Source organism: Callospermophilus lateralis, chromosome 4, assembly GCF_048772815.1.
Source record: "Callospermophilus lateralis isolate mCalLat2 chromosome 4, mCalLat2.hap1, whole genome shotgun sequence".
Lineage (NCBI taxonomy): Eukaryota > Metazoa > Chordata > Mammalia > Rodentia > Sciuridae > Callospermophilus > Callospermophilus lateralis.
Window position 1 is genome coordinate 90459979 of NC_135308.1, and position 14769 is coordinate 90474747.

General features: G+C 32.5%; 1 protein-coding gene across 12 annotated transcripts in view; it reads right to left on the bottom strand.

Annotated features, from left to right (window-relative positions):
- The window catches only part of Sox5 (SRY-box transcription factor 5), a 967314-nt gene that overhangs the window by 60881 nt on the left and 891664 nt on the right, over window positions 1–14769 (bottom strand). For all 12 annotated transcript variants that reach the window (XM_076854205.1, XM_076854204.1, XM_076854203.1 and 9 more), the window contains one exon: window positions 12431–12577. In XM_076854205.1, the coding sequence (XP_076710320.1) occupies window positions 12431–12577 (147 nt within the window). The remainder of the gene's footprint in view (window positions 1–12430; window positions 12578–14769) is intronic.

Genomic DNA, 14769 nt, shown 5'->3' on the forward strand with positions numbered 1-14769 from the left:
TGTCCTTCAAGAGTATTCAAAATCTCATGTCTTTGGAAAGCCATGTCTTTATCCTCCTATCTTCCTATTTCTTCTTTTTCCATATTATTATTGAATGGCACTTTGCCCCCAGTATTTTGTGTGTTATCTGCCTCCCCCCTTACGTTGTACAGTGTGTTATTACCTTTTTTTTTATTTTACCATAGTGCTCAGCACAAATGTCACAGATGCTCAAAAAGGTTTACTAAAAAAATTTTAATAAATGTTTTGACATCTTCTGTATCTCTAGAAACTTTATCCATGGATGAGGTTCATTACATGACTTTTTAAAAATTGTATAAATCAGTGAAGAAACATATCATTTTCTTTTAAGCAGAAGATATCTCATTCAGCACAAGTTATATATTATTAACTGTGTGTTTTACGAGGTTCTTATACCTTAAATGGTCTTAAGAACATTTTGAAAGAATATTTTAAAAACATGCTTTAATATTTCATTTTGTCTAATTAAATTCAAAATGCTTCATTTTACATGCCCAAAATTCTAGAAAGAAATATGGCTACACAAATATCCCAAAAGTTTATCTTATAATAGATCAAAAATATGTTACTGATTTTTTAAAAATAGGATTCCTATATAGACACATTATCTTAAGTCATCTTCTATTAATACTGTAATTTCGCAAACACATATATGATAAAAATTAAATCAAAAGTAGTGATAACTAAGGGTTCACTTCATATTACTGAGTTGTTATGACACAGATATTTAATCTCATACACAATTTATTGAAAGCATATTAAGGGTCAGCTACTTAAAATTCATTTGACAAAGGAATTTTTAAAATATGATCCATCTTACAGAACTGATCTGTCCTTTGCTTATTTTTTCCAAGTCCACAACTATAATTCCAGATGTAATAGGTCAGAATTCTAGCTCAGTGTAACTCTATGAATGCTAATGCAAAAAGACAAGAAAAACCAAACCAAACCAAAATTACCCAGACCTTTTCTTAAAATTGGATCAGAACCATCATTATATTTTAGATAAATGACAGCACTATTTGCATGAAAATTGGCACTAAAAATTCCATCATTTGACCCAAAATTCTTGTCTTGCCCTATACTCATGTAGGGTTGGCCTGAATATTGAGCTCCCACTGACTTAAAATGTAACTTTGATCCTCAAAAGAATTGCATAGAGAAGTATAGAACACAAATCTGTACCTATTTAAGGACATTCCTGTTGCTGTCATAATGCTTTTTTAAACATACTTCACAACAGTATTTTTTTTCTGATGTTATTTTAAGTGCTACTGGAAATACCACAAGACAAGAATTTTTTCAGCATTTCATCCTTTCTATTTTTGGTCTCAATTTCTTTTTCTCCCATTTATGAAATATCTACACTGCCAAAAGTCATCAAAATTGCACAACAAACATAACAGCTCAAATTATAGAATAAACTAGAAGAAACAAGATTCCTTGGCTCTTGAAAGGTCCAGTTTAAAAGAAAGTCTCCTACAGACCCAAAGCTGGTAATGGTTTTGCAAAACACTGCAACAGAGCTTTAATAACACACAATTTGTGGTTTTGGAAAAAACATATATAACATAATTAGTCTTTTCTGGTATTCACAAATAATTGGGGGAGAAATAAGTTTTTCAATGTTTTTGAGTATACATGTTTTCCTACATATTAATTTGGCAATATGAAACCTGAAAATAAAATTTTGGTCTTTATTTCCTTTAGAGACATCACCTTTATTCCTTTGAAAAATCAAAATAATAAACAGTATTTCTTAAACTTGGGTTCTCAAAGAGTCACCCAATGAATGAGCTGGTCTGTTGCTGGAAGTAACAACTGCCAAAAGCTGTGCAATAATACAATTTTAAGTCCTGCAGCTCACAAGGGGGGAGTATGCAATCCTAAGAAGCATCCAATTATATTATCTATAAGAAGGTTCAGGACTGGGAAAGGGGCACATTGTTCCCATGGCAACCTTAGGTACACGATTCAGGTTTGGGGAAATTTCTACCTTCCTCTTGATATTTTATTTAGATGTATTCCTTAATGAGCAAAATTCTTATTTTAATATAGCAAATTTTTAAAATATTCTAAGTTAAAAAGAAGGGTTTTAATATTATTCCCTATTTCCAAAAAATAAAGGAGTCATTCTATATTTTAAATGTATCGTGTTTCTATATTCTCAAATCATATGATATATGAAATAAAGGATATGTGCTTGCAAATTCCTCTGATCATATTAAGCAGACCCTAAATTCACAGTCCATGCAAATTGCAACATTAACTGAGCGTCTGCTGAAGACATTTCCTCCCCCCACACATTTAATACTAATCAAGTCATACAATTTCTGTTCTTTGTTTTAAAAATCATAATTAAGAATGTCTGTGTTCTTCAGTTGATTATTAGCACTAATTGGAAACTATATTATTGATAATGGAGAACTTCATTATCTTAGAACTTTTTGGACAGTCTCTGGATTAAAATAGTCTTTATGGTTCCTTAAATGAACTTTGTGCCAGCGATGTCATGTCCACATTGTTATGTGCATCAGTAAATGTGAAAAAGGTATAGCTAAAAAAAAATCTCACTTTATGGAAAATAATACAATAGGCATATTCAGAGATCTTTGTGTATAAATCAATATCAGTAATATAAATTGAATATTAAGTGCATCATGAAAGTATATGCTTAAATAAGTCATATAATGAAAAAAAGATTAAACAAGAAAATAATCTCTTTTATCTATTGACATTTTACAGAAACATTGCAGAAGTTTTTTTGTGTGTATGTACTTGTGTTTAAATAAGTGACATTGAATGCTTTTATAAGAGGAGTTGTGACTTTTAAAAAGCCTATAACTGGAGAGAAGAAAGAAGGAAGGGAGGCAGAGGGAAAAGGAGGAATGATAGAAGAAACAGAAAAAAGATGGGCAGAGGAAGATAATGAAAATAAAACTGTTCCCTGTAAATATCCAACTCAGGAGAGTTTGCGAAAATATCCCAGGGTCAAAAACAATGCTATTCATAATTGAAAAACTACCCTGCTTCCGTTATTTTAGGATTAGAGTGCATTTTCCAGTGATATTTGTTTTGAAAGGTAGCTGGAAGTCTGTTGAAATTGGAAGATCTTTTGAAAGCATACTGGGTTATAAGTTATGGGTAAAATTGAAAATTTAAAAGGTATCAAAATCAAAGAGCAAGTTAATCAGAAAATAGGGTTATTTGTTTGCTTGTTTGTTTGTTTTGGTACAGCTTGTTAGCCTGCTCAAAACACATTAAGGAATAAAGGAGTCCCCAAATTCTTAATAAGCACTAGAATATAACAACTATAATTTTTAAGGTGAACATTTTAACATCAATACTCATGGGTCACTCACTAATGCTGAAAAATAACTCCAAGAAACAGGCCTTACAATTTGTTTCATATGGATGGTTCCAAGTACTACCAATTGTACTTTAAAAAAAATTATTAATAAAAAAAATCCTTGATAAGTAGGGGGATCTGAAAAATAAAAAGAGTCAGGAAATATGCCAGGATAAATCCATCCTGATGGCCTTTACTTGCTGCCCTTCTTAAGCTGTGTGTGACTGTCTCTTTCAGTCTGTGTACCTTATGATATCCCTCACTAAGTACTCTATGCTGTATGATCACTCTATGCTGTCCACTTCCACCTTCAGTCCTAGGGGAGTCTAACACTGATGTGGTCAATTCATAGGTATTTTCAAATTAGACTGCCTTCTCTGTCCAACAGCAATGTCAAGGATGTCATTAGGACACATATTCCAGAATGTTCCAAAGGAAGTACTGTATTCTAAACAAATCCTTTACATGAGAAAGTCTTGTTCAATTTGGTCCTTCTCATTTCCTAACCTCATTCCTTATCACACTCCCTCACTCATGTCCACTACATTTCAGATATCCAGCTTTTCCTCTGAACTTTGAATTCAAAGCCTCATTCCCAGATTGGGGTCTTTGCAGTTGCTGATCCACCAGTTTGGGAACATTCTTTTCTTAGACCCCTGCAGGTCTTCCTTTTCTGGACTGAACCAGAGAAAGGGCTTCCCTGAATGCTATTTCTCAAGAAGGCCTAGTACTTTGTCCTTGGCACTCTGTAACTTTTACCAAGTTTTATTTTTTTCACTTACCAAATATAAAGCTATTGATTTGTTTAATTGCTTAGAGTTTGTCTCTTCCCATTAAACTGAAAAGTCTTAAGAGACTGAACAACTTTGTTCACAGCAGTAGTTCTACTGCCTTTAGCTAAACTTGGTACATGGTGGGCATAAATTAATCCATGTTGAATCAATGAATGGCAGGTGTAAGCACAGGGTGCTACAGAACACTGAAGAGAGGCAGTCCTTTGAGAAGAACAGAGTAAGGAATAGAGGTAATAATTACACACCAACTCTATGCGATTTTATCTGGGCTCCCGATTAAGCTAGACCTGAAGTTAGAACATTTTTTTTTTTTCATCTTAATATAAGTAAATATACTTTCTTTTTGCTTAACCCAGTTTGGGGTAAGTCTTCTGTCACTGGGAACTAAATGAGAACTAACAAATAGAATTGTTAATTCTTGTTCAATGGAACAAGATAAAATTCTGGAAAGTTGGTTACAGCTTTATTTAAATAAAAACACTGTGACATTGTTATTCTGAATAAAATAATGCCCTCTCAGAAAGTGGTGGGATCCCTGTCATTGTAGGAATCTAGGCAGAGGCAAAGTCACCTGTGACTGAGTTACTGTTCGTTGAACTGAATAACTTCTGGGCTTTCTTCTGATTTAATCTTCCATGATTCTATAAATAAAATATCTTACACATTTTAAAATAATCATAAACTTTTGAAGACTGAGTGTGGACCTGTCTTGTTTAAATTGTTATCTGTTTTTTAACTCTCACATCTACCTCTGTTGAATTTCTGTATTGATTTCTCTCTGCTCTGTTTGGTAACATTTAAAAACATTAATACAAATCTTTCTTCTCTCTAGAGGAAATTTCAAAGAAAATCTAACAAGCAAGCATACATATACATTCTTTCCCATCACACGAAACAATTTTAAAGGAAATTTACACATTAGAGTAGCTCTGTGAAAAAGACCGCCTAATTTTTTTTTTTAATTTACTGTAAGCAACATATATTTCATTTTGAGCTGTCCTCTTTGTCCTCTTTGTCTCATGTTTCCTCTCTATTGAAATGGTGAGGCCTGAGATGATGAAAAGGGTCAGTTAGCAACAGCTCAAATAATTGGTCAACAATTTAGGATAAAGAGTGGAGGATTTCAACTCTTTTGAAGTATGATTTAGGAAGCGGAAATTGTAATTCCCCCAAAGCTAGCTAACCCTAGGTGAGTGCACTTCCTGTGTTCTCTGTCTCTGATATGTTCATGACTCAGCATTTTTCGCTGTCTAGTTCACTGAGATTGTAGGACACACTCCTATCTGTGACATCCTTTTATACAGTTCTGTTTCTTACTTCCCTAAATGAATTGAGTTTTGACTGCCTGGTTTTTAGATTAAAATGTTTTAAACATACAGCTTTTTAGACAGGGGATCTCCTTGGGGTTAACTCTATTTTTAAAGGGCAAATTTCACTTACAAAATATGATTCTGTGGGTCTTCTTATGCAGGCATATGTTCAACATCCCCTTCTTTCCCCACAGTTTATTAAAAAGCTTTAACATGGCTCATCATGCTGTGTTTGAGACAGCTTTCTGTCAAAACAAAATCAGTATACCAGAAACTAGGCCAGTGGGATTCAGAGGACATTACCTGAATCCCTCTGTATATTTTGCCTTTTAATTTAGTGCTTGGATTATATGAGTCTGTTTCTTTGTTTTATCATTTTTTTTATGGTACAAATGAGACCAACAACCCCCTTCCACATCATAAGAACATATTGGCAAATGACCTTTTAGACATATGATGACAATAACACTGATCTCAGAAAAGCCTGTGTTAAGTACCTACCTGTCTGAGATTGCCATCAGCTGCATATAGATGAAAAGGGAAGGGGGAACCTCATCATGGGGGTTCTGTTGATATCGCTTCATTAATATATTTCACTTTAGAAACATGGGATTACAAAAAGAAAACTATTTTATTTAAAATGAGAGGGCAACTATGTTACATCCACTGTAAATATGTCCCACCCAGGAAGTGATGATGATGCTGATAATGGCCATATTTACAGTTTAACTCCATGGGGTGTTTTCTTCTCAAACAAATGTACCTCTTAAGTATGGCACATCTATATAGCACATTTCAAAGGCTCACAAAATAGTTATTTTACAGATATGGATATACAGAGAAGGGGATGTTCAACAGCTATTCAATAAAGCACAAAGCAGCTATGCACAGCAAAGTAATAGAGACATTCTAGCATTTAATTGATTTTCCAGACAGTGTTTAAAGCATAAGAATAGGAAATGGCCAATTCCAATGCAGTCATAATCAGCTGAAGCTAATCTCATTCTGTTCTGAAGTTGTAGGAGAAATGGAATCTGCAAAAATATCAGGCCCAACAGTTTTAGAATGGATCAGTGATTTTATTTGATACTGACATACAGAGGTTAATGATAGCTACTCTTTTGTTAATATACTATTTCAGCACTAAGGATTACTTTGGGGCACTGTGTTCAGAGACCAATCCTAGCCTGCACAATGAGTAATGATTATTTGAGATATTGACCTGAAAAACTCTAAGAATAAGTCAAACAGTGGTAGTCTAAGGACTTCTACACATTGGAAATAATACTTCTAGAAACTACTACTACTCAACATTTTTTATGGCCAGATGAAATATGAAAAATATAAAATGAGTTAAAGTTATATTGAGCATAGCATTTTGAACTTTTCACCATGGTTGTGTGCCCTTAGCATTTGCTAGTCCTTTTCAAACTTAGGAAATTTCCTTGATGTCTTGTCTTTAAAGAGTGCTTCTGTTATAATACTAAATATAATTTGCCTTTATACTTTGCGTTGGTGGTGGTAGAATTGGTTGTTGTTATATCGTATAAGTGCTTTTGTATTTTGCCTTTCGTCCCATTTGGCATTATAAAACATTGTCTCAAGTTACTAAAAATGTCTTCATTTCCCAAATCTGTTAGAACAGATTTGAATGTTGATTATCCTCTGATTTCCCACACTCCCAGCATATCATTAAATAATCTTGTATATATACCAGTTTGTAACTCACAGTATTAAACTACAAAAATCTACCCTAAAGATCAGAGTATATGGATATGTTTGATATCCATATCATGATAGCATGAAACTATTTGATTGGTCCATTACAGCATAAAATAGGTGCCTGATAGTAACTACTAAGACAAACACTGGCCACCAAGTCAGAAAATATCTTCATTACTGTGCCTGTGAAAGTGGATCAGATAACAAAAAGTTCCACCTCTTCCTCTTGAATCTGAAGCAATATTTATAAGGATATTGCAGCAGAAACAATCTGATTGTGTCTGGTCAGCTTGTTGGGGCCATTTCTGGCTTGTCAGAGAAACATTTCTTTTCCTTGTCATAACTCCCAGGTGCTACTGCTGAGCAAATGGGAACATCACTGCCAGAAGTATTTGAAAAGAACAAAAAAATTGATTTGGACAATCTGTGTGTTCGTGCCATTGATAGAGACACAACTGTGACTAGGGGTATGACTAGGGTCACAGCAAGGTTAAAAGAAAAGCACCCAGGAATTCTCTCATGTCATCAGCTTTTCACACTAGCTGTTCTTAGTTGCTGCAGGCAATATATAGGTTTCCATCGAATACCAAGAGGTATTCAGTAGATTTACAAGTTGCCCTTCAAATTTTCCCAAGGGGTGGTTATACTCTTACAATAGTAAATCACTTAAAAATTGAAGTTCAGATGTTTAGCACAGCTATGGACATAGGAAGATTTGATAACATAAAATTATAAAGCTATTCAAAACTAACAATTATGGGAGTCTTGTATGAAATAGCATACATTTCTTCTGATTTACTTTAAACATGATATTGGCTCTATTTTTTAGAATAATTTATTAGAAAACAAATGTATGAAAAGATCACTTACTATCATAAATCAAAGGATTTCTAGGATCTTACAACATGGCAAAAAAATTTGCAAAATATCTTTTAATAGACAATATGTGGTACAAATATGAAAGTTGCTATATACAAAATATATTGGTCCATCCAGAATTACTGACAACAAATTTAAATACTTGTTAGGCATTTGAGCAACTCAAAACAACATTATTATATATGGGATTCAAGCTCCAAATATTACTCAATTATACATTAAATTATTTTTCCTTATTTTCAGGGCAGGATTGTTTGTAAACTTTTCTACATAGTATTTCTTGTGCACAAAAGTTCATGATGTTATACTTTCATTCACTGTTATTTACCAATCCTTAGCCATCAACTTGGCTGTGAAGACACACAAGCTAGGAGAATCTCCATCAAGAGCTAAATATATTTACTTTAGTTGTTCAATAAAAAAATGTAATTGTGGAATGGGATCCAGAGGAGAAAATTTAAATGACTGATAAGGAGACAAGTGTCCATGTATTTAGAAAGATCATAACTGCTGAGAAATTTTAAAAACATGCTGATGGTCTTAATTCTCTATCATACTATCAAAGAAAATTAGATGATAAAAATGTACATGTGGCACATGGCTAATGAAATCAAGGCATTAAGAAATTAACTAATGATAATATATCAGGCATTAATGCAAATAGTTCACAGACAGTAAGTTTAAGGACATGTGAGTCAGTAAGCAAGGCTGTCTTGTTCTCAAACGCAAATTTTTGAATAGACCAGATTTCTTTTCCTGTTTTCCACATTTACAAAATACAATTCCTGTGTGTAGTATTTAGAAGTTCACTGTGAGTCCTCTTAAAGGTTTCTTTACCATTTAATATTATAAATAATTATGTTCCTAGTCGGCAGTTCAAAGCTCAGTACAGCACTTGTACAACACCACAGGCAGGTCAGGTGACCGTTCTCCAATTCTGTACTCTCTGGTGCTGAGGACAGACAAAGTGATATGTCTGTCATACGCCATTACCATTAGAACAGAATCTTGTTCTTTTATTACAACTGAACTCCGCCAGATTTCTCAGCAGGAATGCTAAGTGAAATCAATGTCTTGGATTTCCAGGCTGAGCTTGGAGGTCACAGCCACTCTATCATTTCTCAGCATTATCCTTTCTCTTGCGCGCACACACTCCCTGAGCCTCCAACTGGCACACAGCAGATTGAAAACAGCATGCATCAGAGGACTCATGCTGTACAATTTTACAGTCTTTTGGAGCCCCCTCCTTTTGATTCCCCCCTTCCATTTTTTGCAAATTGCAAATAAGTTTTGTTTGTGTCCTTCTCTGGAGTTGTGACTCAAAGGCAAAGGCACACCCAGGAAGACGGGCAGCCAGTAAAACTCAGAACACAGTATGAATTTTGACAGCCGTCAATAAGATCATTATCCTTACATCATTGCCTGGCTACGACTTATGATTTCATTGCCCTAAACAGCAAATCTTTTATTCTAAACCATCAATTTGGTTTATGCCAGGTAGGTATGTAGAAAACACAAAGTCCTTAAATAAAATAATTCTATTTTATAGTAAGATAAACATGAAATTTGCCAATAAAACACACAGCAAATACCCTGAGCCTCTAAAAATTGATTGTTTATAAAAATAAATGATAATAAATGATAGCTATTATACGTGAATGAAATAGCTCTGTGAAGTCAAAATGTTTACTATGCTATGTGTAAATGTCAATTCTATGCAACAAGAAAGTAAATTCCTATATTGTAATGGGTGTTCTTTATTTACTGCTAGTTGTTTTTTTTTTGTTTTTTTTTTTTTTTTGCTATGTTCTTCATTAAAGTGCATGATACTTGTTGCTGTGGCTATTCTTAATTCACTATATTTTACTGCAGAGTTAAATTAACATAAGCACATAAAGAAATCTTTTCTGACAATAAAATTGGTTGTAGACTATGGTGGAGGACAATGAGCAAGGGAAGGACATATTTTTATTATATTGTCACTGTCATTTATAAAGAGAGACTTTGTTAAACTTTACATATTTTACAATTGCAGATGGAAGGAAATATAATACCTGCTTTTTTTCTTAAACTTTATATGACAGAAAACTCATGAAGGCTAATTTCAAAAAATAACTGAACTTCAAAGATAAAAGACAAAATATATTTTAAATTATATATAACAATAGAAACATAATCTACTCTTTCACTAATATTAAATTAACTAATATTAATTATTTTTTACTAATATTAAATAAATAGAGGTATATAAAATCATAAGATGTGGCAGAATTTTAACATTACTAAAATAACTGGCCTCCTCTGCACAGAGTTTATAGTGCTCTATGAGAATATAGAACCATATAATTCATAAAGAAGACTCCTAATAGCAGCAAAGCAAAATTTTAGATCACTTTTGTACTTGCCAGGATTACCTACAAAAGTATAATTGTAGAAATTGCTCAATAAGCATTTGCATGGCTGGTTGAATGAATGAATGAATGAATAGATAAATGAATAAAAGCATAAACAGATGAGACTGGAATCAAAAGCTTTGTGATTATTTATAAAAGTGATTTAATGAGTAGATATTAACGACAAAATATTTAACCCATCAGCTATTTAAAATTGAACTATGGATCCTAAAATCCTAAAATGAAGCATCCTAATACAATGCATAATAATGAAACATGATGTGAAATCACACAAGTAAATCAAGGGAATAAAAACAGAACACAGTAGTTCACAGAGCTATCTGCATGTGACAAGGACTATGGTGTAACAGCTATTTATTTTACTCAAAGTTAGCCTGTATATGGAATACATTAAAACTCCTGGTCCATGGAGACACCAAAATATCACTGCTTTAAAATTAAATTTTGTTCAATAAATAATTATTACTGAGTTTTAAAAATTTACATGCTGCTGTGATTATAAAGAAAAGCAGACTGGACCTTAGACACGCATTAAGCACAGAACATGCAAGGTCCATTAAACAGCCGAAACAGACCTTAAATGTGGCTTATGTGTATTCTCTAATGTCACTGCAGGGTGTACAATATTTTTTGCTATGTATTTACACATATTACTGTGAATCATGGTCCAAGGTCTCTGTCCAGGTTAAGTTACACTCTTAATGTAATTTTCTCTTAATAATATAGAAAAGGACTTGAAAGTTATGGGAAGGTAGATGCTGGAGTGGCCTTTCCTAATCCATGGATCCCTTTTTCATTCCCAATTCCCTCTGGAATAGTATGTAACTGGGAAAGACATCCTAGAGGAGTTGCCAAGTTTTTGGAGAAAGACTTTTTAAAAAATAAGCTGTTATATATTTCTCTTTTGATATTCTCTACTCCTCTTCTCTGTGTTCCTTTCCACTGTTGTAACTACTCTTACCCTGTTACTCTTGATATATTTCATCATCTCCATGCATGGAAAGGAGATCACAAGCAATTTTCTACATAGTTCCGAAAAAATTAATTTGGGGGTAAATTAACTGTTGTTAGTGTTCCATTACCTATTTTCTAACATGGTCAAAAATTTGCAGTTATTTTTCCTGAGTAGTTTCATGGAATACTACTTAACTGTCACCCTTTACATTGTTCACAGAAAGCTTAATTTATTCATACAACATCATATATGTAAGGCTTAAAATAAAAAACATTTTGAATCAATTTTTTCTGCTTCTTTCTCTGTTTAAGCTGAAACATACACTACATGAACTTTCCCAGTCTCCTTCCATGTGTTTCACTGCTTCTAAATAGTCTTACTTCTAATACTATTATTATCTTTGCTTCTTTACATGATAATCTCAGTGGATGGGTGACATATCTAAAATTACATCTATACCATGCCACATTATAACAGTTATTGATATTTTTAAAAAAACACTCCATATGTCCTAATCCTACTCATACTTTAAGATCTATTTCAGTTCCTCTTTCTCTGGCAAACACTTCACTTCTCAGTGAAGTTAATCTCTTCTTCCTAATAACTTCCAATGTGCCTTATCTGTCTATGTCTTTATAAAATGTATTATTTCTCATCATTGAATACAGCTAGTTGGCTATTTTTATATGTTTCTACTTTATAAGACTGTAAGTCCCTTGGGCATAGAATACTTATCTGATAAATTATTGTATAATTTATTTATCACATTTTTATTATAGTTGTCTGCATGTGTTTGCTGATTAATTGAACAAATGAATTACTCAGTGCGTTTATGTAAATATACATGAATACTTATTACTTCTGCTAGACTCTTACCTCCATGTACACAGTTTGCTGTCATATAATAGATAATAGACATTCAACAAATACCACTGAATGAAAAGCAAAACTCTTAGGTGGCAACATAGGAAGCTTCAAAAGGGTACCTTGCTTTTGGGTGGCGGGCTGTTTGTGCTCTTGTCTGTATGGATGCTGGTAGGAGATACAGCAGCACCAAGGTTGCCTTGGGGTATGCCTGGGAGCTTTCCTCCTGGAGACACCTGCATTGCAGCTAGCTGGGCAGCATATAACTGCTACAGAAGTAGAAGAGAGAGAAAAAGACTAATCAATAATAAACAATGCACCTTTCAGAAATTACTCATACTCAGGTGTGTTATTTTATCTCTAGGTATTTTTGTTTAGATCCTGAAATACTTAAGGAAAGTAGCTGTCATCTCAACTTAATGACTAACATCTTAGGGGAGGAATGACAGATACCACATAGATGGAATCTCTGTCAGTATGTTCAGGGCCTCGAAGCAAATCTATATTAATTCTTTTCCAATGTCTATGGGAGGCATGTATATCACATTATTCGGTCAAGACCTACTTCTGTACTTTAAATTCATGCAGTATATTACAAAAGAATGCAGCTTCGTGTATACATAGTTTTCTTATATGGATATGTTGGTTCAATCCCTATATATCTCTTTCTTTGACTTGTTGAAATGGGTACCTATAACAATTTTTCTGAGCATGAGTTGCATAGAAATACAAAATAGGCATAGAAATACAAAATAGGCATTCAGTGGGAATCAGAGGAGAGTATTTGAAGAATGTTATCTGGTCAGTCTACCTACATTGATAAAAATTAACTGGATTCTTGCCAGAAGTTCACTTTACTTCACAATATAAACACAGACAACTCTCAAAATTATCTTGAGGATTAGGGTTTTACAGAAGATTGCCTAAAACATACACTCTCCCACTAAGCTATCACTTAATAATTTTTATTAAGTAACATAGAAAACATTCTTTAACAAGTCATTAATAAATTACAAAGAAAATTTTTATTTTATAACAACAACCATATGGTAAAGTAACCTAAAACAAAGGAAGTTGTTTTACATTGAAATAATAATATTAAATGTTAAGATTAATACTCTTTTCATCTTCATTCAACACTTCATAAAGATTTTAACAATCTGGATGAGAAAGCAATAATGAAACTTTATAATATATTTGTGTATATACATATCCTAATATTCTATTTTCCATTTGTCTTGAGAGTAAATAGCTTTTACTATGCAAGGTAGCATTTCTGTTATGAAGTGATTGATGCTAAAGTAAAAAGCTCTCAAGCACAAGTCCTGTGGAATGGTTCTCTGGATTATCTTGATATTTTTTTCCTGAAAGAGAAATTTCAAAGGATAAACTTGTTCAAGATAGGCCACAGGTCCTGATAAATGGGGTCTCTCTACAAAGGAGAACTGAAAACAGTACAGATTTTCTTGAAAATACACATTGCTGTTTCCAGATACTATGATACAGATGAAAATAGAAAATTAAAATCATTAATAAAATAATACCTTTTTTAATGCAAAGCGATGAAAGATACAAATTCCAGAGAAAGAATGAACAACTTTAGTGAAATATATTTAGATTATCAACAATGATTGTCCCTATAAAGTTATCTTGTGTTAGAAAAACTATATTATTTATATTTTTATCAGAGAAAGGATAAAATTAAATTGATAAATCTTCAATTATATAAAGAGTAAAAGGATCATTCACTTTAAATATGATGAGAGTTTACTATTTAAAAAACAATGATCAGAATTAAAGCATTTTCCACACTTGTGTTAAAAAATGTATGCATTATATTTTGTACTTAGAAAAGCAGTTTTTTCTGTCATCATTCTGAACCATTTATAAAATCATTTAGAATATTAAATTCAAATTTAAAATATGCCCGGCTGATACACAATATTAAAAATATATGTATATTAACAGATTAGCTAAATAACAATATTATGCTATGTAAATTTCATATTTTATTGTATACTGTGCTCTTGTCTTTAAAAATATAAATCCTCTGGGTATTATTACTACAGGAAACAATACCTATTTCTGCCTAGGCACACCAAAACTGAGATTATTTCAGAATAGGAAAGATGACATGTCCTAAATATCTGTAGGTAAAATGAATAATGTGAACAATACAACTATTCAAATTTTAATTTTGTTTCTTAAAGAATTACTTCATAATATTGAAAATTATTCTGTTATTTAGATAATTAAACAACTTGATTAATTACCCATAAAAAGGGATTCAATAATTAAATATAAATCACTATAGTCAGATTTACAACTTCAAAAAATATTTTAAAAAGGGTATAAATACTCTCAAACATTTTATTGAATTTAAAGGTTGAAGATGGCACATGTTTGAATTAAAAAATCTACTTTATTCTCTTAATCAAATAAATGAATTATTTTTATCCTT